This window comes from Solenopsis invicta, chromosome 14, assembly GCF_016802725.1.
Source record: "Solenopsis invicta isolate M01_SB chromosome 14, UNIL_Sinv_3.0, whole genome shotgun sequence".
NCBI lineage: Eukaryota > Metazoa > Arthropoda > Insecta > Hymenoptera > Formicidae > Solenopsis > Solenopsis invicta.
In genome coordinates this window covers 11,305,152-11,328,849 of record NC_052677.1, presented here as the reverse complement: position 1 = coordinate 11,328,849, position 23,698 = coordinate 11,305,152, and the positions used below count along the sequence as shown (strand labels likewise).

The following is a 23,698-nucleotide window of genomic DNA, read 5'->3' as shown; positions in this document are numbered from 1 at the left end:
ACAATCGACAAAGTGAGAAGAAAAACTAAGGCAATTTAATGTAGTAAGTCGACATGATTTAGAAAAATGTTTGATAAATGACTTACCTGAGAAATCAGATTCTGAACTTCCTGTTCTGCCTTGCTGACCTGCGTATCGTCTTTATCAGCTTCTTCCAACGGAATGTTCTCATCGAACTCGGCAAGATCGGCAACGGCTTCCGCTTTCGCGGTCTTTGCAGCCTGAACATCAAGATCTTCCTCAACAGCAGCAAGAGCGCTTTCAAGAGCACCCATTGCTGTCTTTTCTTCCGCATGCTGTCCTGAAAGACCTTGAAACGGTCCTGCTGCCACATCCTTATTCCAGGCCTTCTCTCGATCCCGATTCTGATCGAGCACTTCAGCCATTCGCGTTGACGCATCATTCTCCGTTTGATCGATATTAAACAGATCTTGAATAGTAGACTGCAAATAATCTTATCGTTAAACAATACAAAAAGTAAACTCGAATAATACTCGATTACTTCATTTTCAAGTATTATATCAATAAAAACACTGGTGCAAGATGTTTTACAACATGATTTTTCAATAAATACTATAAATTTTGTTAAGCTTGATGTATGGCAACATAATAATAAATATTTTAAAATAATAAGTTAAATAAAGAAATTTCCTTGAAAAATAATATATTTTTTGCAAAAGTAATAAAAGAAAATGCGTTTCTCTTTACTATATATGTATACCAGCAGTAATATAATTCGCTAAGATTCTTCTTATCACTTACACTTTTGAAATATGCCGTAGTGAAATTGCCACCCTCAATAGCGAGATCTCCTAGCAATCGTTTCTGGTTTGCCTTCTTCAAAATGTTCTCTTCAACAGTCTTCTCACTAACTAATCTGAAATATAAATAAAATTATGATACTCTTAAATTATTTTAGTCGTTCACGCCAATTTGCTTATTTTTACAACGCGCAACAGATTATTTTTAATTATTACTTTTAATATTTATTAAGACAATTAAATATTTTTTAATTAATATCTAAAGTTTCGAAATTATAATTGTTTCTTCTATCATTATATTTATATTATTAATTCGCATCGTACCTATAGATATGTACGTCCCGCGTTTGTCCTATTCTGTGACATCTGTCTTGCGCCTGGGCATCCATCGTAGGATTCCAATCGCTATCATAAAATATTACCGTATCCGCTCCAGTCAAATTCACACCGACACCACCAGATCTCGTCGACAGGATAAAACAAAATATTCGTTTATCGCCGTTGAACCTTTCCATCAAAATCTGCAAATCAAATCATCTTCATTAATATTAACTCATATTATTTTTATTTAATCTTACGCGAGAAGAATGTGTTTTACGCGTAAAAAATTTTTTATATTTTTTTTATTTTACGCTCGTAAAGTTACATATATCGTTATGTGTACATTTTTACAAAATTTTAATTTAAAAAAATTAATACTCTCAATAATTGTATTTAAAATGCTAAACGTCGATAGTTAAATGTTCGTGCAATGAATCGTAATGTTGTCTTGTTAATAAAAAAATTACCTGACGTTGATCCACTCTAGTGGTGCCGTCCAGTCGCAGATATATGTGTCCGTGGAAATTCAAGAAGGCTTCTAATACGTCTAACATTCTAGTCATCTGCGTAAATATTAGAACCCGGTGATTTCCAGACTTTAGCTTTCTCAACAGACAATCCAGCGACTGCAGCTTGCCACAATCGTACTGGATCAATCTGGGATCGGGAAACTGTGTGAGCATGTGACTCGAAATCGGATGGAACAACGACAATTTCGGCGATAGCTGTCGCTGCAAATCGGCCCACAGACGGCGCTCATTCCATAACTTATACGGCGGCGGATGAGATACATGGAATCGAGGAACTGGCGCCCGTACAGCTGGGACGTAGACTACAAATCTGTGTGCACATTGAAAAACAAAGAGAATTTTATTCAATTCCAGAACAGATAGTGATTTAAATAAGGTAGCAGAATTTTATTTCTCGCTCAATTTCCAAGTGTCATTATTTTAATAGAATTTTAAATTTTGAAGCTAAAATACCAAAATATTTAATATTGAAAGCTGAAAAAGGATTGTTTTATATATTATGTTGTTTTGTATATTGTTTTATATATCATATTATAAGTTATATCAGATATTAACCTTTCAAAGACCTCTTTGAGTTCTTCAACAATCTGCTCCGTGCTTTTGATAGCTTCCGCGAGCGCTTCCGTGTGTGTAAAGAACTCTTTCCGAGTACGAATCTTCTCCTGAGTTGTTGTACAGTGCACCCAAGCATTGTGCCAACGACAGGCTGTCGCGGGCTTACCGATTCTCAAAGCCATAAAAAGATCTTCACCGTAAAGCGGACACGCCGCGCATCTTCGTTCATTGATGTTTGCTATAAGATGCAATTTAGACTGTCTCCTTTGTCTTTTTTCCTCTTCCAATTGCGGCTGCAAAATAATCAAGAATTACAAAATCTCTATTAATAAAAGCGTCTAATGGAACAATAAAGATTTAAATATAAAATTCATTAAATAAAATTGAAACTTTGTTTCTTTGTCAAAAATGCCAACTGAAGAAAAATCCAGTCAATTCGAGTAAAATTGATAGAATTTCTTCGAGATTAAGTGTTGCCATTCCTTAAATATAGCTAAAAAAGATTAACTTATTGATATCTGATGTTTAATTACCAAATAAAATTCGGATTTGGGTTCTTCTTTACTTTGCGCCTTCGCGATTTCTTTTTGAACCTGTCTAGTGACAATACCACGTATCGATTGCGGTTGTTGCTGACTGGCTGTCTGCTGACCATTGTTTCCACTTGGTGATGATTGCGAAGCAGTTACGTTTAGAGGAGGTACTCTCATGATAGGTCGGCCGCTCGGCGTTGTCACGACTCCGCTGACGACTTTGTTCATCGTCGTGGCACCCGACGTGGACAAACCCATCAGAGAATGTTTAGACAACACTGTAAAGCGCGGTGTGCTCGACGTCATGACTGGAAAAGAAACTGTCAGTACAAAATATGTTACTTTTTTTTCTTATTCGTTTATCAATTACTAACGTTGTGGACACAAAATTTTACAAAGCGTTACGAAAATACTGTAAAAATCTAAGCAAATCACAAAAAAACAAACCTGTGTTAGTGTTCTGTTGATTCTGCGTTGAAGTGAAAATGAAGTGTCTACCAGTGGTGGTTTGAACAAGTTGCGCAAAACTAGGTACCGCTATTCTCTGGACGGAATCGCCTTGTTTGACCGTAACAGTTTGCGCCGTCAATCGCTGAAGGCCATCTCTGAGGCTAGCATTTCCCATAGTGATTCTTTGCGCGTTCGTCACCGCCGTGGTCGATGTCACGGTGGTACTTTGAGGATTGTGCCCCAATGTTGCCACAGGGATAGCTATTTTATGAAAATTTATATTTCTAGAGAGTCTTTTCATATTTTTTGTATATGTTTTATTTTGCTAATAGATAATTTACTATATCGCTTATACAAAATTTAAATTTTCCTATTTTTTTTTCAAATATATTCAAATGTATTTAAAAAAAAAATGCAAAGATATAATACAAATATAGCAAATATATTACACAATTCGCTAAAAAGATATTTTTTTCGAGACGAATGTAACCTTGGTTCTAGAATGCTTATAAACGGTAAGATTATAAACAAGCTGGCCGAAGGAATAATTAATCTAGCATCACTGCAAGAGCAATTGTTTAGCGAGAAACACAGCAACAATTACTGATCGATGATGCATAATAATTTCATATTAATTTTATGGTTTACATATACACATAAAATATGACAAAATTTAACAAGCGATATATTGTCGCATCACAAAATTAAATATTAGATATAAATTTTTGGGAATATTAAAAATTCAAAAATTCAAGTCAACATTTGTTTGAAAGATTTTCTTAGTATTGAAGTCAATAGCTTACCTTTTACACTACCCTGATGCGGCACCAATTGAAGGGAATAACCTTGCAATTGCTGACCACTCGCAACTCTCAATGTAACACCTGAGAATAATAATCATTACATTAATGGTAAAATATGTATACCGGATGGATTGTGTTTGAATACGTTCGCAAAAATTTTATAATTACACTTTATGAATCAACCACTGTTGTCAATACAAAGCAATTAAATATATTTAACTGTGTAAATGTGAAAAGATACTTCTTCCTGAACGTACATAATCAGTATATTTTCACTTTTGTAATAATACTAGTACAATTATTATCGCTATTTAAAAAACACTACAATATCTGTATTTATTTCGAGGCAGGAAAAATATTTTTTTACCAACAATAAATTGATCATGAAAATGTTAATCACTAATGCGATAAAATATAATAGTCTGGACCTACCTTGTCCCAGACCACTTTGGCTGGTATTTAACGACTTTATCAAAGGGGACGTACCCACTCTTTGCGTGGGTAATACGCCAGCCAGATGTTTTAACCTAGTCTGCGCTTGCTGTTGTTGCTGTTGCGGCTTTGCTTGATTCGATAATCTAACATTGATCTTGATTCGACCAGACGGACATCTCGGCGCCGGTTCCGGTTGAGTATCTATCTCCTCTATAAGCTTTCTAGGCGTCCGCAGACGATTCACTCTGTGTGCAACAAATGCACTGAGTGTCATCTCTATATCTATCAGCAAAAGATTCAGGCTAGACAGTTGGATGTGCTGCAAAGTCAAAACCACAATTTGCAGAGATCAAATAAGTTAGTCACTTAAATTTCAATATCTAATCAAAGAGCAATGTAAACATGGCATTTATCGTTTTACCTTAAAAGGATCGTAATCAAGTGCGCTCCAAATTAACGAAGCGGTCACAAACTCGATCGTTTCCATTTGAAATGGCGAAACAGTCGGTCGTACTTCGAATAAATTCGGATGATTACACACCTTTCGCAGTTGCATTAATACATTAATCACACTCAACAGATTCCCACTGGCGAGTGTTTCTTTCGTTCTATAACAATATAAAACAGCATTATATACAATGCAATAATATAATAGATATAATAAACTAACAAAATATTGTGATAGAAATATTATAATAGATATAATAAACTAACAAAATATAATAAACTAACATAATATTGTGACACAAAATAAATGAAAAAATATTGTTTTTAAATAGAAAAGTATTTAAATTTTAAATAAAAAAAAATAAATTTCCAAATAAGAAAAAAGCTTTTTAATTTATAGCATTAAAAGATTTACTTACTTGGCTCTCGACATAAAATCATCGTACAAAAATCTTTGACGCTTTGATAAACGACACATGACCACATGTTCATATTTCTTTGGCAATTGTTTTTCCACTTCAGTTTTTAATCGTCTTAAAAGAAATGGCCGCAATACCTACGGAGACAATAATCAATTATTAAATATGAAATATACTATACAAAACAAACACATTTCTACTTTGCACGAAATTTAAATTCTTTTGATGTTATAAATAAAAAGAAAAAAATGCGAAAAGGTACAAAAACTACGTACAGACCTTATGCAGACGACGGATTATGTTCTCGTTGTATTCGCTGTTCCCTTCGATCATGCCTGTGACAGGATTGCTAAACCACTCTTTAAATTCGCGATGTGACTGAAAAACGTTAGGCATAAGAAAGTGCATGAGTGACCATAATTCCATTAAATTATTTTGAAGAGGTGTGCCGGTAAGAAGTAATCTCCTACAACAGATAAACCAAAAAGTTATAATGATGTTTCATGATTCAAAGAATTTCGAAAAATTATGTTGCGTTATATTACGTGACTTTTTAAATCGTACATAACATTGTTTTAAAGTGTTGATCAAACTGCCATATTTAATGTAGCTCTAAACACGAGGAACACAACGTTATAATGGATTAATTACCGCTGTGTTTGAAAATTTAAAAGCAACTGCCATCTCTGCGATTTGAAATTCTTTATATTCTGCGCCTCGTCCAAAATAAGGTATTTCCACTTTTTTCGTCTAAAACTTTGGTGATCTTGTATTACTAATTTATAAGATGTAATGCATATGTGGAAAGCGTTTGGTTTCGTCCATCCTACAAACGTAAAAAATAATGTTATATTTTAACATTTAATTACCATACAATTATAAAATAATAAAAATAAATTAATAGTAATAAAATAATATTGTTTCCCCAGACAGGTTTCGTACGTCAGACGGTGATCGATTTTGACATGCGAGTTTTAATGGAGAATTTTTACTATTTCGCTGTTTAACAATACAAACATCATCATTTTGAACAATGCCTGTTGTCGGCAGCGAATAAGATTACACATAAAATTTAAAAAAATATATAATAAACAGAATTTTATATAAAGAAAATGCATAATTTTATGAAATTGTTATTTATTACTGCTGCAATTATATAAGTCTAATTAGATAGTTGAATAATAAAGTCACATTGTTACCTGTTCTCTTTTGTTTCCTCTCTTTCTGTGTGCCGTAGTATGTTAGTATTTTGAATCCGGGACACCATTTTTTGCATTCCATTTCCCAATTGAGCATCACAGAAGTCGGCACAATTATAAGATGCGGTCCCCAATTTCCTTTCTCACATGCCAGATGCGCCAACAGCGCGATAGTTTGTATAGTTTTACCTAGACCCATCTCGTCGGCTAAAATGCCATTTAACTTTCTCTCGTACATTGTAACAAGCCAGTCCAATCCTATATGCTGATACTCTCGAAGAGAATGTTTCAGAAGAAAAGGTATTTTGGTGACAACCTAAAAATAGACAAATATTTATATAAATGCACAAATAAAAAAATAATACACAAAAGAAATACACAAGAGTAATTCTACAGAAAATTTGGTTTTAATAGTTCTTTCTTAGCAAGAATTAAAGCATTTTTAACTGTTTATTACAATTTCCCACATTTTTATTATAAAAATAACGTTATGTATTTGTTTATTTGCATCTAATTAATAATTTAATATTTAATTCGAGAAAGCTCTTGTTGATGAACTATATAAAGACACTTTAATATTGAGAAAAATTAAAAAATATTAAAAATTGATACAATGATAAAGTATTCTACAAATGATGTATAAATTTTGTAATTAACAATTCTGTAGTGATTATTTTCGAGAATAAAAGATTTATCTTTATTCATGGAAGAACTATCACTGTTAATTTTCCTTTCGTAAATGATGATGAACAAAAATGTTGCTTCACCACCTTGGATTGAAAGGATAATTTACCAAACTTTTCAATTTCTTGATATCAGAACAAAATAATTAAAATTAAAAAAAAAAAAATTGTAGATATAAATTTTCTGTTAAAAATTTTGTCTGATAAAGCATTCATCTTGATAAAATATTTCTTTCTGTTTGTACACATATTATATATATATATATATATATATATATATATATATATATATATAGTTACAATATGTACAAGTTTGATAAAACAAATACATAAACAAAAGTAAACTTACACTAGTAGTGAGCAATGTATTTCCCTTAGGCTGAATACTCTCTGCTAATGCGGCAACGTTATCCATTTCATTATGTGCGTCTGAATGATCTGAGATCTATAACAAAAAATAATTAAATATTATGTAAGAAATTGAAAACATATTTATATAAAATAAAAAAAATGATTCTAAAAACACAAAATAATTTAAACATATCCTAACAAAATTATTAATTTGAATAATAATAATTGAAAAAATTAAATAATCAATAACAAAATTCAATTTTAATAGTTTTCATATATGCACGTATATAAATAAAATAATAAACTCACTCTACTATCCGATTGTTTTTCCGCGGAGGGATCTTCGAGAAGAGATTGAAGTCCTATATCCGCCTCTGTATCGCTTTGAGTTTGAGCCTCTTCTTCATCACTCTCACGATCACTCTCTTCGCTCTCACTCTCACTACTGCTTATTTCGATCTCCTGTACCGCTTCTTTATCGCTGTTATCCGTACCTGAATAAGGAAACATTCGATTAAATCAACTTGTTTTATTTTTTTCAATAAAAATATATAATTTTGGCAATTTTCTCAGACAAATGCCTCGAGTCACAACACGGAAATAGTCGAGATAAATGAAAACCAAATATCTCATACTGTCAGTTGACGGTAATAGTATCATCATTGTAATAATTTATGCAAATAATAGAGTCTCAATAATAACAATTTTTATATTATGAAGATAATTAAAATTGTAAACTTAATAATTTGTAAAAAAAAAAAAAGAATTTTGATATCATTTATAACTTGAAAATTTGCTTCATCAATGTCTTCGTAGAGCAAGATAATTCAAAGATATTAAAATAGCATACAGATAAAATCATGTTTAAACTAGAATTTATAGGTAGAATATATAAAATTAAATTTTTTTTAATTAAAAATTTACCTTCTGCCTCTTCTATGTCCATCAACATGTCTGACATATTTGCATATTTGGCCGCAAGTTCGTCGATAGACATTTCATTATCAGCCTATAAACGAATATATTTTTATTTAAATCTAATAAGATTGATTTACAATAAACGCCCGGTTATTTATTTAAGTTAATGGAGAATTACATACCTTAAGTTCATCGAGTTCTCGCTTGTGATCGATTTCTCCTTCGAGTCTTTCTTCTTCTAAGATAGTATCTTCTTCATCTGAAGATTCACCAGATGCTGCGACAAAATCCGCATCTGCATCAACTGCTTCTTCAGATTCCTGTAACAAAAATCACAAGCTCATTTTACCTTTTTATAGATTTAAATCTTCAAATAGATGATAAAAATTAATATCTTTTAAAAATTAAAACTGTCATCAATTTGAAAAATTATTTCTATATTTTTTATTATCAATTTACGTTATATAAAAAAAGATGTATATTTAAATAATAATTTAAAAAGAAAATAAAAATATCGTACATTTTGTTCTTCATTCGTTGCATCTAGCGGCGATAAACTTCTATTGCGATCTTCCAAATAATCTTGCGGTAAATCCTTCAGAAGATCTTCTAAAGGTATTTCCGATTCTCTTTTTAACAATTCCACTTCTTCTTTGTGATTGGTCGTTTTCATTTCCTCTTCAGCTTTAGCTATAGTCTCCTCATCATCGTCTGAACTTTGATTTGGCTGGAATTCCTCTGTAATAAAATGTTATAAAATAATTTATGCAAACGTAGAAATAAATTTAAAATACAAATAAAGAAATACGTAAAGCTTAGAAGTTCTTCTGTATAAGCTAAAATTTTTTTTATAAATTACAATAATTGAAGTCATTGCATTAAAAATAATATAACATCGCATATCGTGTAACCATCAGATACCTATTATGCAATAATACAATATTTAAGAATTTTATAATTTAAATTAAATTTAAATGTCATGCAATAATTTTGTATTTCCAAAAATAATGGTATTGAAGTGGATATTTTATATTTTAATAATTATTACATTCATTGATTACATACATTAATCACACACAATGAATATCATAAATAAAATTAATTAAATTTTATTATGAGTTAAACATACCGTCGGAATGACTTTTTCCTAATGGAACTGGTGAAGAAATACGTGAACTATTTATGGAAGCTGGAATACTTTGCGGACCGTCGGTCTTGTTGAGACCCTCTGTTAACCACGTGGAGTATTTTTCCGTTTGACCCACAATGAAATTTAAATGTTGATCCAACGCCTTCTTCCGTTTTTCTTCCAGCCTTGTTTGTTGCTTATACTCCACCAACTGTCAACAAATGACAAGAGTTGTAATAATAAATATAATGAAATATCGATGGATAATACTGTTCGTGTCTACAGTTTCAAACTTCTTTTTCATTATAATAATTTTTCATATTCGTATCACATGTATGTCTCATTTTTAAAATGTATAAATGTTGTGTACTGATGTTTAAATATTGCTACTAATTATTAAGAAATTTTTACTTTTATCCAAATACATTTGTATATGAGGTTTTGCATTTACCTAAGATATAAGCATAATTAAATATAAATGTCCTGCGCTAATTCTTTGGTTGAATATAGGAGAAAACCAAACAACCATACACAATGCGCAGACTTTGCTGTTCCCACAACGAGCGCACACTTCTGATAAAGATATGTCGAGAAGGTCGGCTTAATTAGTGTGGGGTAAAATGAAGTTAAATCAATGTAGCTTTTATAAAAAAATGATACAATTCTAAAATAAAAAAAGCAATTTTTTATCAAACCAAATTGATCAAATCAATTGTTCGATTTGTACGAGTTCCTAAATATATATTTTTAATTTTTTGCTTACTTTTTCAACATTAGCCCAAAAGGTTTTGATCTCTTTAGCGACTAAACTAGCAATCTTCTTTAGCCGGAGCTCTTGAGATTTCTCAGCCTTTTGCGCTTGAATCGCTTTTTCCTGAAAATACTTCTGCACCATTCTCGCGCACTTCTTCGCCGCTGCCTTCTTCCATTTACGTTCCTGAGCAAAGTCAGCAGCCAACCAGACCATTTCCTCCAGCAAGTAATCCCAATGGGCTTTGGTTCGGGTCGGCTCTTGCACTTTCGGCAATCGCCGTTCCGACCATAATCCCTCACGTTGCAACTCCGCAATCCTTTGCATCACGTACGCCTCCTATATCGCGAAATCGCAACCATTAGCATAAAATATAAATTTAAGTATATATAAATGACGTATTCAATCTTTTCAGAAAAAAAAAGAAAACATGTATATCAAATAATATATTATATACATTATTAATCAAATAAAATATTTTAAATAAAACATATTTTAAACATATTTTAAACATATTTATAAGAACAAAAAAATGAATAAAATCAATTTAGTAAGTAATGAATTCATTTATAATAAAAACAAAAATTATGTTTATAGATATAGAATCAACTAAATATAATTTTCTATGTTCATGAATATAAGTCTATAATATTTTTGAGATTATAAATATTTGACTTTTGCATCACAAAAAACAGTATTAAAAAAAACAAAATTAATTTAAAAAAGAGCTTTTTGTATTCAAATTGTTTTGGTAAGTTGATTTTAGTATTCAAAGAACCAATCCTGACAATTACCTGTTTAGCTTTTTCCACAATTTGTTCCTGATTATTTGTGATATCACAAGAAGTAGTTATGGTAGTAGGTGTAGACAATTTAACGAGTTTAACAATAGGTTGGGGATTATTGAGCGTAGTTGATGTTATAGACGTTTTCAGGGTAGCGATAGTGGTTATCGACGGCGAAGACTTTTCCACTACTGGATTAGCGGTAGTAGTCGCCAGTTTCGAGTCTGCAACCACTGATGTTCCACCTGAAACAATAACACAGCATTGAGAATGCTGTAATAATAAATAATACGAATTATAATACACAAGTCGGAACAAAAATCGAAGAGCTGGATGCGACAGCAGCATATACTACTTAGAGATACTTTTGTATTGAATTAACACAAGTAAGCACAAGTATGATATACTTCACGTGGTTAATATCGGTTTAATGAATAAATAACGAACGACAAATATTTTCGACAATATAATTCCACATGACAAGCAAAAAACCAGATGATATACATCTACACGGTCGACAACAACTAAAAGCGAGAAACGAAAACAATTTCAAGTACGTCAATCAAATTAATTCGCTTCTATTTGCTTCTATCTGAAAATACGTGTATATATACATGATGTTATAGCAAAAGACATTTGTTCTTATCAAGCTTGAAATAAAAACATGCGTTTGCTCTTAATAATGATCAAGTTAATCATCAGAGTATCGTAGATTTATACATAACATGCTACACACTTGTCTGACTCATCCTATAAAATTGGCATATACAATGAACATATAATAAAAAATAGTACAGCATAAAAAAATTAGATATTATTCTGCATGAACTTTAATAGCAGCTGTTCTTTGGCGAGTGTCTCCTGATCGTCGTTCCAACAGTTTAAGTTAAGACAACATACATAATACGGAAGTATATAACGCGTGAAAATAATCGTTTATGACGAGAGCTTTACAGCTTGTAACTGCTCAGAAGCGAAATCAATATGGAGTGGATTAAAGACACGAAGAAACGAACGACAGGCGCGATCTGCGGTAATCACCTATAATGAGCGTGGGTGCTACGGTAGAAGCGGATGGAGGGTGAACGGTGACTGGTGAAGACTGGATTGCCGCTCGGAAGGCAAACACCATGCCATGGCGGCCCCCTTGAGGCCTACCTGGTACTTGTCCTAAGTGCGCAAATGATCATTTATACAAGCCGAATTTCAATTCGTTATGACAATTCGTTAAAGTATAACACGAATATGAGAAAATTCGCTTCTCCTTCGTAAACTATAAATGACGAAAAACTATTTTATTAAATAATACGAGAATCTTTTAATACAAGATTGTAAGCTATATCTAATATTTTTATCGTTCTTTCTTGCTGATTTGCGCGCGATAGATATAATAAGATGTTGACAGAATGAAGGTGAGAATTCAAGGATGATCATTGTTAATTACACAAAGAATATATACTTAAAATATACATATGAAACGCAGATATACTATAGATAGAATAATAAAAATTCAAGAATATAAGTTATTAATTACAAAGAATACATATGGAAATAAATATGAAATTAATTGCTCAAACTGCATTTGTAAATCCGCCATCTTTTTTTATAATTATATAAAAAAACTTGCAAAATTTTTTTACATATCGTATCTAACAAACATGAGTTGTGATACACAAGAGTAAATCTATTTCAATGTATAGGGTGAGAAAAGGATTATTATTTTCGCCTATGACGTCACAATCCAATAAGGCTGCAACAATATCCAGTTGATTTTCTCTAATCTGAGAACTCATATTCTAGGCTTTCCTCTATCCCATATAAGTTTTCCTCCATGTAAAAATGAGACAATAAGTGAAGGACAAAGCATTCTTATTTTGCACAAATTAAAAAAAAACTAAAAGAAAATATTAAAATAAAAAAAATTATTTGATCCATCTTAGAATAGAGGAAAACGACTGTATATTTAAATTCAAATAAACACTTAAACTAAAAATATTAAATAAATAAACGTGAATTTTACAATTCGAGAAATATGTTTGGATGCTGACATTCATCGGAGTTCATTCAATTAAAGATGTGATAGATTAGTTCATAAAATGTAACATATGGTGTTAGCACACAATTTGTAATTATACATTTTTTTTGTTCAATAGTATCAAATAATATATGAATGTAATATCAAGGTCTTTGTTACAAATATATTATAAAAATGTTGGCTTATCGCTGCTCGAAGTAATGACAAAAAGATAAACTCTCTTGTTGCCATAATCGGATTATAATTACCTTGAGTAAGCTGGGCTAGAGCCGCAGCAGGGAGAGTGGTGGATACTGCTACTGGCGTACTGCCCACCCCAGCAATTTTAACTTCCGCTCTTTGATTTGGGATTTGGACCAGCGTGGAACTGGACGTGACAGTTGTGACGGCGGTGGTAGCAGTAACAATAGCACTGCTGGCGGTCGTAGTAGTGACAGTAGTCGCGACAGCGGATAGCTGCGAGAATTCTGGAATCGACGACAGTGGCGTAGTCAGATCCTCATCTTCGTCATCCGGGTCGAGTCGATGCTGACGTAGAAAATTTACGAAGTGCGGCGTCGGAGATCGTTTCCGCCAGGTATAGTAATCCATTATGTTGCCACCAGTGTGCAGAAAGTACAATTCTGATGCGTTTTCAGAATATTTCTCACGTACGCTGCGCATCCGCCGCATCTTGTGTTCCATTATCCGCCTGCGGTAGCCGATAGCATCAAATGGAATCAGTTTTTCCGTCGTTTCCGACAATTTCAACCGTTTCCTCGCTGGCGGTGATGGCGATTGAACCTGCACTTGTGGCGATGATACCTGCGACGACGACGATGATGAGGACATTGGCGCCACGAACACGTTACTTATGGAGGTGCGTACGAGTTTTGGCGACGTTGTCAGCATAACTTTAGTAGAGTTCTGTGACCGCGACACCACCGGTGACGAATGAGGCGACGTGCCGGCAACACCGACACTGCCAACAGCGTTGCGCGGTGGTGTGATGTTGACGAACCTTGTGACACCGACTTGTTGCGTTCCACTCGCGTTAGTCGTGGCATTGTTCGGTGGTATAACCTGCAAATAAAAATATGTAAGTGCTAATCATAAGCAAAAAAAATGTTACTACAGACTTACATCAAGTATATGCAAATTAATAAATGCATTTGTGTAGAAATCAATGATTCTCTAATCAATATTTAATAAAAATCAAAATTAAGATAAGCCTTAACAATTGTTACCAAATATAATTATTGGCTAATTAAATTAATGATATTTAATTACAGCTATTGAATGTTATTAATGACCAATAAATAATAGTAATAATAGAAATTGACATATTTGTGTCAATTGTAATTATACTACTAATTATTAAGATATTTTAAAATAATAAAGCTAGATAAAACATCTCATATATTATGATATATATTTTAGATTATATAGAATATTTTTGTTTTAAAAAAGCTTTAGTATTTTTGCTTTAATGTATGTGTGAATATATATATATATATATATATATATATATATATACATATATACACACACATACATACACATGTAAATTTCATAAAATACATTATACTATCAAACTCTGTACAAATATAGATACTTACCTGTAGACCAGGCATCTGAGTCGTAATAACGTACTGTTGTCCACTAGTGGAGAGGACATTGAGGCCTTGAGGAGAGGTGAGAACCTGTTGTAGACTGACAGTCTGTTGAGCTGAACTTCCGTTATTTCCTCCATTATTAGCCGCACCCCGATTAAGGGGTGGTAAAATAGGTGCACCCTGTTTATCACTCATTGCACGTACGCTGAAAAAAAGCAGTTCTGTATTATACAGTGACTCACAATGACTCATGGCGCTGCATAAAAATTCATTGCCTTACAAGGTGCAAATATTAACTCTTACAAAAAAAAATTAAAATTTTTTTAATAACAAAAATAAATTTAATTTAGAGACTTTTTTCATATTTTATAATTCATAAGTACTCAGTTATTGAAGCTTAGAGTTTAAAAATAAGAAAAAAAACTTTTATCAAATTGAAGCTATTAATCTCTAATTCAATAAAATAAGAAAAAAAAACAAGAAAACATGTAGTTGTTATTTAAAAAATACATTAAATATACCGATCAATATTTGAATATAAAATAAGAAATAAATTATAATATATTTGATATCGATTTACTGAATCAGCAGTTCACAATTCAAACTTTGACCCCTCTTTAAATAATGTATTAAATGAACACTAACTTTATTCATAAATTGTTAAAGACAACAGTGAAAGTAAATGTAAAAATATTTTGTTCAATACAAAAATACATTCTAAACACATGTTGAGTGCACATTAAGGAAATTCCTAGAGAAAATGCTCTAATAAATTCACAGTTCAACAGCAATTTAATTTTTTTATTTTTTTGTGATTTAATTGCAAATTATTGAAGGAAACAATGAAGGTAAAGAAATGTTTCAAATATGATACATAAAAAAAAGTGATAGTAGGAATGACCTACTAGACAAGGAGCTCGTTTGTTCAAAGGAAAGCAACCAAGCAATACTGAACGTTTATAAACACAAATGACGAGATAAAGCGAGAAACGACGAATTCAAAGAAGGCGGTGCGATCTCGTCGATTCGCGTTGAGAAAAAAAGCAACTACATCGCGCGACATATACATAGGCAAAATTTAAAATGTGCACGATAAAATGTCGAGAGAACCGAAGAGGTCGCCAGACAGGGAGGTATGTCATCGCGATTATCGCGAAATTCCGAAGCCGGCAAAGCGAAATAGCTCTCAAGAGGGATCCGGGGGGGCTACCCGGGAGCGTCGTACATACGTGCGTGCGAGAGATCTGATGTGCTATATCGAGGCGAGAGCGCCGGTGACGAAATACGTCGCCGAGCGAGTGGCGAGACACGACGAAGCGGTGGCGCGATGCCCAGGTCGCGTCGCATGCGTTGTATGGGCGTCGCGCGAGGAAACGGCCTCGCTGACGACGCTCAATGCCGACGGGTGGGGAAGCCGCGCGACGCACCGCGGCGGCGGCGTGATACAAAGGAAATCTTCCGTCCGCCATGTTGGCGTTGGCCCCGAGACAGGTCAGGACTTACCATAATGTAATCACAAATTACCGCGTCGTAGGTGCGCCATCCACGGGAATGATCGTCACGCCCGTGTTCCGCGTGAGTCAACTCGCAATTGGGTACTTCACGTAACATACGGCGCATGAGCTATATCTAATATTTTACGATACATCGCCACACCGCACGCCCAAGGACGCGCACACACTTCTCAACATGGCGACGGCTGCGAGACGTTTCTCGGCTGCCGTCAGGAAACGAGCCAGTGTCAGCGCCGTTTGCGCCAGTCACGCAGAGATGGCGCCACCAACTGGGCCGACCTCCGATTGGCCGGCCGTGGGCGTTGCGCGCGGCAACGTGGCACCGTTGAACCCGCGCGATTGGCCGGCCCGCGTCAGTGTGTTCGAATATGCGGTTAAAATATGCTAACTCACATATTCCTGGGTATGTTCGCTTTTAATCGCCCTTTTCACACCCCCTCCCCCCAACGCCGAGACTACACGAACGCTAAATATGGCTATTCAATTTCGAGATTCTTTCTCGCTCGACGACAAAAATCGCGCGTATACACTGTTACCCTTGACGATAAACAAAGAATATACATACGTGGAAAATTTTTGTTTTAATTCGATTTTAATTTTACTTCTTTTAATTATCTGCAATCATATAATTATCTACAAGGTTAACACAGGAAACTAAGCGACACGTGAACGTGATTTCGCACAATTAGCGTGTTATGTAAAATACGGATAAAAAACGGTTTGTGACTTCAATTTCGATTTAATTTTGATTTGTCCTCTTTTCCTAGTTCTAAAAATTAAAGATAAAAAGTACGCAAACAAGAGATTACAGTTAATTTATATCGATAAAAGTGGATATGCACGAGAGCTCTTGCCTCCTTTCGAAGACTAAAAAAAAAAAAAATGTTCGAGAATTCGATAATCTATTCGATAGCTAACACTATCGATTGCATTTAGAAAAAAATATCGTCACACATTCACAATGAAATTACACTTCCGGCAAATGTTATTTCGCAGTGACGAGATTCCATTAAAATTATCGTTTGAATAATTTCCCAATAGGAATTGGGAGCTAGGAAGCTCGAACAAATTTAATCTTTAATTCAATTGTTCGTTCTTTTTTTTTAATTTTTTTATCTTAAAGTGATATATTCTACTTTAAAAAGATACAAGAAATTCATGTAGTACAATCTCATTTTGACTTTTTTTTTACACTTCATTTTCTTTCTCGCAAAATCCAAATTAGAATCCATCTTATTTAATAACGAGAAAGTACGAAAGACGCACAAAAAGTGCAGCCGCTACGTTTTCCTCGTCCCGAAATGAAGCGTACGAATCTAAGTATTAGGCAGAAAAGGAGGCAAAGCAGTTTCTAAGAAGGAGAGTGGTAAAAAGTCAAGCTCGAAAGAACGTAATTGCCGGGTGAGAGGAACGAGAAAGGTCGGCAAAGGCCGGCGCCGAACGATTCGTAGTGCACACGCCACGTGGCGTGACGACGGTGCCGTTCCCTGTCTCGTCCCGGGATAATCGTTGTGCGCGTACGTATATACATACCCGTGCATCGATCCTCTCCCGAATCACTCCATCCTCGTCGGTGCCGCGCGCTGCCGTGTCGCGGTTTCACGTTGCCGGTGCCGACGAGTGCAACGGGCGTTGCGCCGTTCGTACGTCGATTCGTGCGCGCACGTGCGTCCCTCGCAGCGGCGGACGTGGACGCGTGCCGCTGCCGCCGCCGATGAGCAGCATTTTCGCGCGCGGGAATCTCGACCGCCATCCCGGAGGCGATCGCCGATCTCGTGGCGCGACGGTGGAACTCTGGACGGAGCGATCGTCTCGTTCGTCGTCGCCCTTGGCGTCGATCGAGAGAAATGACGACACGTTGTCGTCCACCAAGGTGGGACGATCGACGCCACTGTGTGGACCACACCGAAGACGGGGACACGCTGCGCTGGCGCATCTGATTAACGACCGCTCGATATCGCCGGAAGCGCTCGAAACGCGTATCGCGCGGGCGTGCGCGCGAAATAACGTTTTTTTTAAATATTGCGGCGCGACGAAAATCCGGAATAAATTGAGTCGAATGCGAACGTGAGTCTGAACTATGCGCACGGAATGTATATTTTCCCTATACCAACCATTCTAATCCACCTCAATTTCGTGTAGGTATTGATAATTGCATGCATGTGGTACTCTGAACGTCTTGGATGTCTCTGCGTTTTGAAGTTAGCCGCTATCGATCGCATCGCGCGTACTCGCTCAATTTTATATAAATACTGATATTCTTTGAAAACAATATTTTTCAACATAGAACTTACAAGTTCTATGATTTTCAATATCCTCTTAATCATCTTTTATCTTATATTCAATCTTTCATCCAGATGCAGAATACGTAAAAATCAAATGTACGCTTTTGCGAGACTATTTTTATGTATTTTTAAATTTTTTATTCTCGCAACAAAGAAACTGTAAAATTAGTGAGATTGAATAGTTATTGAGAGAGTGAATATTTATTTACATTTATTTATTTATTTTACATTTATTGCAAAAAATTTTTTCTAAGCTCTATTTGAAGGGAAGACTTTTAAAATCGATTCTTCACAGACTTCCAGCCAAATTAAAGGATGGTCAGACTGAACGCGAATATTCATCCGAGTCTGTCAGAGATGATGACAGAGAATTTAAGGCGGAGGAACGTGGTCACAGTCGTGGATTTCGTCTCGACGGATCCAATTAAATTGACGAACTTCACTGGTCTTTCTCACGCGGTGAGTATTTATAATTTTCATTAAAAAAAAAAACCAAATATAATGAATGTAACAAAAAAATTAGAGATTGGTAGATGATAGCCATTTGATTCGTTCAATACTTGCAAACTCGATACAATGTCACAATTTACAGGATATATTGCAAATAAAGGGCCACATATTGAAAAAGTTTAGTGGCGTAAAGAAGAATGCAATGCAGCTTCTTGCAATAGAACGTAGCCATGTAATTCCAACCAGTGTAACATGGTACGTTTTTCGTGGCAAATCATCTCTTAACACTAGAAGTAGCTACGTTTTTTACTCACTGACAGGACCAAACGAATAAATTGTTATGAAAATAAGGAACGTGATTAAAATTTTAGAATTCTATTTTTTACACAAGAAATATTAAACTAAAAAATAAAAATGGTCAATAATGTCCAAAATGGTCAATAACTTGGTAGCTCTAGTATTAATCGAGTCTTATTATTAATAGAATTGATTAAGAGATCGTTATTAACAAAATGTCTAGGAAACTTTACATATTACATAACTGCTTTTGTGCAGAAGACAAAGAGAAAAAGAGAAAAGTCTTAGTTTTTTATTTATCTAATAACTCTCATTCTTGGTAGGACAGTTTGGACGAGTTGTTGAAAGGTGGCCTACATCCCGAACAGTTGTGCGAATTATGCGGGCCCTCATCCTCCGGGAAGACTCAATTATGCTTCACGATAGCAGCTAGCGTCGCCAGTCGGTCGGATGGCGCTGTATGGTATTTCGACACAAAGAGAGATTTCTCCAGGTTACGATATGAAGAAATTATGAAGGCGAGGAATTTCAGCCAAAAGGTGATAAAGTTAGCTGTAAATAACGACTGAACGTTAATAAAAATATTAGCATGTATTATTTTATGTATTATTATATCAATAGAATTATATTGTACGAAGAATTAATCTTTTTTTTAAAAATAACTGAATAAAATCCAGATTTGTAAAATAAACTCTTCATACGACAATACATTATCTTTAAAATACTGCTGAGTTCTGAGAGATAAGCTGGTTTTCTTTCTCACAGGTCATTGAAGATGCACTGTGCAATACAAAAGTTTGTCGTATCAATTCTTCCCATGAATTGATACGAGCTCTGCGACAATTGGTAACTTTTTGCAAACAGAAGCAGAATGATACGTCTTCCGAAAGGAGAAAGGACCTCCTCGTGATCATTGACTCATTACCAGCAGTTATTTTTATGGTATCTTTACAGACAAATCTTGATTATCGATTTATATAACTTTCCAAAAGTATCATTAATTATATTTTATATTATATCAATGTGTAACGTTAAAAATATTCAAGTATTTGCTTATACAATTAAATTAAATAATACTAGTAGTGAAATATTGATATTTATATAGAATTTTAAATTAATTTAAAGTAATGAAATTAATTTATAGTAATACTTTGTTTTTTGTAACCAATCATTTTTTTCTTTGAGGTAACGCGAAACATGCAACAAAATGATCTCGAGACAATTTACGAGCTTGATGATTTGGTAGAAGTATGTCGGTTTCTCGCGAGAGAGTGCCAGGCGGTCATTATTACTGTGAACTCAGTCACTCAATGGAATTCTCCAGGGCAAACGAAACCCGACAATATAACACCTGCGTTGGGAAAATATTGGTCGAGAATACCAGCTATAAGATTATTGATAACAAAGCAATATGGTGAAACTCGGAAGATTACCATTTGGAAGAATCTGAGATTAAAGGAGTATTCGTTTTGCACTGTAACTATAAGCAGTATCGGAATCACATCGCAATAAGCCATGGTAAATCAATATTTGTATATATTAAGTGACTAAAATTATTACGTTATAAAACTTTATTTGTTAAATTGTTATAATCGTAGTTTCTATCGATGCTTCTCTCTCTTTCTCTCTTCCTCCTATGCCAAATTTTTTATTAGATCTTATTTCATTAAAAAAAAATATATATTTTAATGGTAGTAGATTAACACATGTTGATATCATGAAAATATATGAGCAAAAAACAAATTGTAAAAAATAAAATTTCTTTTGTATTTAAAATATATTTTTAAATATTATATATTTAATTAAATAATATATTTTGATTATATGGTTATTCGTCAGTAGTCTGTCTTCGGTGAAACACGATTTTCAATGTATAGTATGATGCAAACTTTAAGGAGTTTACTTACATTCCACAACAAATCACAAATTATGTCAAGGACAGGAAAAAAGTCATAATCTTACTTATGCAATTTAATCATATTTATATAGAGTTTCAAACTTATCTAACTTAATCAACCATCTAATTTTGACAAATTCAATAAGTATAAAAAAATTTAAATTAAGTAGCTAAATAATTCATACATAGGTATCACATGACATATATATTTACTAATTTTTTGAGGATATTTAAACTAAGATAATATCTACACATAATGCTTCATACATATTTTTAGAAGAAATTAGGATTTTGTAACTAATTTAAAAATGGAAGAGATACAACTACAATTTTATATTTAATTATAATATTAGTGTGTCTTTCCAGAAATCATTGTTAGGAGTTTTTGGTTTGTATGAATGATAAAGTTCAACATTAGTTAGATTTAGCAGAGTTGTTTGCTCAAACACATGTCTATATTTTGCGTTCCATGGATCATTTGGTAATTCCACATTCATTATTGTAGACATTTGAAATTGATCAGCGAACACTTTCACTGAATGGCTATATTGTGTCTGCAAGATTAAGAAAATTGAGTTTGAGTAAAAAAATTTAAATTGCATTAAATAAAAATAGCAATTGCTACATATCAATACATACTGGGGTTTTCCATTAAAAAAATTATTAGATTATTGAGACATGCAAAATATTCGCATAATGAATAATAAAAGATTTAGCAATGGAAAATTGTTGAAGTATTAAGGAACTAATTAATAGAAAATCATTAAAGCTGATGTGCAACAATTAATTTTTTCTAATAAGAACAAGAAAAAAGTGTATAATAAAGCACATGAGGTAAAGTACATGCGTACGTACCACGTCCAATCCGTTCAAAAAATTGAAAAATTCCTTTGAATATTTGCATTTATTTCTAGTCTTCTCAATGTCTACATATGTATTGTTATGGATATACTCTGGAAATACAACTCGGAAATTTAATTGCCCTTCACTTGTTCTTTCTCTGATATGTATCATATATTTGGTGTTACAACGACCTACTAGTGTCGTTTCTTTTGCATTGAATTGATCGTCCCGGAATTTAGACGATTCTTTTAAATTCAATTCATGTCCTATGTTAAATTGACTAGCAATCTCTTTAATCATATCTCTTTTATCACAAGCTCCAGATACCAATATTTTTTCTACACCAGTCCGATTAAACTTAATTTGAAACCAGTCTTTGTTATTGTCTCTGGGAATTGTCTCTCTTGTGACATTGCTTGGCTCGTCCAGAGTTATATATTTCAAGGAAGACTTGTACTTGATATTACGTAAAAAACAAGTAAAGTACATTTCCCTTGTGGACAAACGACATATGATTGCGGCAGTAAATTGTGTAATTTGAAGAGGTTCCCTGAATACTGTAATGGTTTTATTCAGCTTGAAGGTATATTGCGGATTAAAATTATTTTGTGAAATGTTATGTGGAGGGTTTAACAACTGGACCGCTAAAAAAAAATAAAGAAAACATTTGGTCAGGTACTATATTAGAATATCTTGTCTCATGTATTCTTAAAAATTAATCTTTGTAATTGGTCTTATTGTATTATTTTGTTCAATTTTAGATTAGCTACAGGATTTTTTCCCCCAGAAAATACATATAAAGCATTGTGCGTAGATATGTTAGTTCCAATGTTCTTCTAATTAAAAAAAGAATATATTTATAATGCAAACAGATGATAAAATCTTTGAGAAAAGTCATGAACAAACGTGATCCTTGAACTTTGTAATTCTTTTCATTTAACTTATACATTCGTTACATATGTACCCTTTTAATTAAATTTTTTGAATATCGCTATTATAAACTTGGGAAAATATAATGATTTGTTGGCTGATTTTACGTACAAATTAATGCCAATGCGATTTGAACAATTAACTTACCCAGAAAGAACGGAAGAAGGACAGCGCTCACCATCTTGAAGCATCAACGTACCTTCTGACACGTACCTTCTACTAATATTTATTCGCTCAGGAGTTTCTTTATATCAAAACATGCTTATCCTCTTCGGGCAATATCGTCTCGACTCGTTTGCCGTTACGGATGTACAATATTCGATTTGACCGTTGAAGCTTTGTCTCTTTAATGTAAACAATTAATAGGCTTGGTGGTGACGTTTATATCTCGCTGTAAAAATATATGTTGAATGTTATGCTTTTCCTATTAGAACATATCTATAATCTTATGCTTAAATTTCCTATTAAATTATTTCATGTAAAATATTTTTTAATGGAAGAATTTCAGAGTATTTTTGAAAAGTGTTCCTATTCATGAAAAAATCTGAGAAAGTTACACAGAAATTCTAAAAAAATAAAAAATAAATGAAAAATTCTGAGAAAATTTTTCACCAGGATTTACATAAAATACATTTTACAAAGAAAAATAAAACAAAATTTATTTTATATTCATTATATTAGAAATATATTTATATAACATGTAATTAATATTATATGTATAACTATATGTTTATATAAGTGACATTTAATTAATATAATTATATATATTTAATTTAAAACAT

General features: G+C 33.3%; 3 protein-coding genes and 1 non-coding gene across 15 annotated transcripts in view; 1 reads left to right on the top strand and 3 right to left on the bottom strand.

Moving 5' to 3' along the window:
• The window catches only part of LOC105199233 (helicase domino), a 31,698-nt gene extending 13,747 nt beyond the window's left edge, over nucleotides 1–17,951 (bottom strand). For 3 of the 7 annotated variants that reach the window (XM_026137971.2, XM_039457405.1, XM_026137966.2), the window contains exons 1-26: nucleotides 17,748–17,951; nucleotides 14,704–14,905; nucleotides 13,354–14,167; nucleotides 12,112–12,240; nucleotides 11,080–11,315; nucleotides 10,298–10,624; nucleotides 9,535–9,745; nucleotides 8,926–9,143; nucleotides 8,588–8,725; nucleotides 8,412–8,496; nucleotides 7,797–7,981; nucleotides 7,486–7,581; nucleotides 6,454–6,769; nucleotides 5,906–6,080; nucleotides 5,534–5,720; nucleotides 5,255–5,391; nucleotides 4,810–4,996; nucleotides 4,386–4,707; nucleotides 3,954–4,034; nucleotides 3,148–3,411; nucleotides 2,701–3,020; nucleotides 2,168–2,460; nucleotides 1,550–1,922; nucleotides 1,086–1,282; nucleotides 763–877; nucleotides 87–443 (exon numbers count right to left, since the gene is read on the bottom strand). In XM_026137971.2, coding sequence (XP_025993756.1) covers nucleotides 87–443; nucleotides 763–877; nucleotides 1,086–1,282; nucleotides 1,550–1,922; nucleotides 2,168–2,460; nucleotides 2,701–3,020; nucleotides 3,148–3,411; nucleotides 3,954–4,034; nucleotides 4,386–4,707; nucleotides 4,810–4,996; nucleotides 5,255–5,391; nucleotides 5,534–5,720; nucleotides 5,906–6,080; nucleotides 6,454–6,769; nucleotides 7,486–7,581; nucleotides 7,797–7,981; nucleotides 8,412–8,496; nucleotides 8,588–8,725; nucleotides 8,926–9,143; nucleotides 9,535–9,745; nucleotides 10,298–10,624; nucleotides 11,080–11,315; nucleotides 12,112–12,240; nucleotides 13,354–14,167; nucleotides 14,704–14,905; nucleotides 17,748–17,755 — 5,973 coding nt within the window. In that variant the 5' untranslated portion in view covers nucleotides 17,756–17,951. Of the gene's footprint in view, nucleotides 1–86; nucleotides 444–762; nucleotides 878–1,085; nucleotides 1,283–1,549; nucleotides 1,923–2,167; nucleotides 2,461–2,700; nucleotides 3,021–3,147; nucleotides 3,412–3,953; nucleotides 4,035–4,385; nucleotides 4,708–4,809; nucleotides 4,997–5,254; nucleotides 5,392–5,533; nucleotides 5,721–5,905; nucleotides 6,081–6,453; nucleotides 6,770–7,485; nucleotides 7,582–7,796; nucleotides 7,982–8,411; nucleotides 8,497–8,587; nucleotides 8,726–8,925; nucleotides 9,144–9,534; nucleotides 9,746–10,297; nucleotides 10,625–11,079; nucleotides 11,316–12,111; nucleotides 12,241–13,353; nucleotides 14,168–14,703; nucleotides 14,906–15,929; nucleotides 16,179–16,203; nucleotides 16,423–17,747 lie in introns of those variants that run through there. The other 4 variants (XM_026137967.2, XM_026137968.2, XM_026137969.2 and 1 more) reach the window with 4 other exon arrangements.
• LOC113004501 lies at nucleotides 10,014–10,151 on the bottom strand. The gene has a single exon (XR_003269076.1). It is a non-coding gene; the product is annotated as a small nucleolar RNA snoR639/H1 (small nucleolar RNA).
• Nucleotides 17,370–23,349, top strand: LOC105199234 (DNA repair protein RAD51 homolog 4). 6 transcript variants are annotated; one of them, XM_039457409.1, is made up of 7 exons: nucleotides 17,890–18,281; nucleotides 18,795–18,958; nucleotides 19,092–19,204; nucleotides 19,575–19,785; nucleotides 20,012–20,188; nucleotides 20,432–20,764; nucleotides 23,068–23,349. In XM_039457409.1, the coding sequence occupies exons 2-6, from the start codon at nucleotides 18,815–18,817 to the stop codon at nucleotides 20,756–20,758; spliced, it is 972 nt and encodes a 323-aa protein (XP_039313343.1). In that variant the 5' UTR covers nucleotides 17,890–18,281; nucleotides 18,795–18,814; the 3' UTR covers nucleotides 20,759–20,764; nucleotides 23,068–23,349. The 6 variants fall into 6 exon arrangements, with proteins under 6 accessions (XP_011164529.2, XP_039313343.1, XP_011164527.2 ...); XM_011166227.3 differs by lacking the exons at nucleotides 17,890–18,281; nucleotides 23,068–23,349 and adding an exon at nucleotides 17,370–17,731 and having other exon boundaries at nucleotides 20,432–20,835; XM_011166225.3 differs by lacking the exon at nucleotides 23,068–23,349 and having other exon boundaries at nucleotides 20,432–20,835.
• On the bottom strand, nucleotides 21,203–23,171 carry LOC105199235. Its single transcript, XM_011166229.3, has 3 exons — nucleotides 23,064–23,171; nucleotides 21,999–22,630; nucleotides 21,203–21,697 (listed from the first exon to the last, which is right to left on the bottom strand). Exons 1-3 carry the CDS (start codon nucleotides 23,095–23,097, stop codon nucleotides 21,485–21,487), a joined length of 879 nt encoding a protein of 292 aa, XP_011164531.2. The 5' UTR covers nucleotides 23,098–23,171; the 3' UTR covers nucleotides 21,203–21,484.
• Nucleotides 23,350–23,698: the final 349 nt, after the last annotated feature.

What these genes read in the sequence shown, in the direction of transcription:
- LOC105199235 (XM_011166229.3), bottom strand. Translation starts at nt 23,097, where the DNA reads ATGGTGAGCGCTGTCCTTCTTCCGTTCTTTCTGG. An exon ending in CCTTCTTCCGTTCTTTCTGG is followed by an intron (nt 22,631 to 23,063) that starts GTAAGTTAATTG and finishes ATTTTTTTTTAG; the next exon opens with CGGTCCAGTTGTTAAACCCT. An exon ending in TTTTGAACGGATTGGACGTG is followed by an intron (nt 21,698 to 21,998) that starts GTACGTACGCAT and finishes TTAATCTTGCAG; the next exon opens with ACACAATATAGCCATTCAGT.
- LOC105199234 (XM_039457409.1), top strand. Translation starts at nt 18,815, where the DNA reads ATGGTCAGACTGAACGCGAATATTCATCCGAGTCTGTCAGAGATGATG. An exon ending in ATTCCAACCAGTGTAACATG is followed by an intron (nt 19,205 to 19,574) that starts GTACGTTTTTCG and finishes TTGGTAGGACAG; the next exon opens with TTTGGACGAGTTGTTGAAAG. An exon ending in TACCAGCAGTTATTTTTATG is followed by an intron (nt 20,189 to 20,431) that starts GTATCTTTACAG and finishes TTTTTCTTTGAG; the next exon opens with GTAACGCGAAACATGCAACA.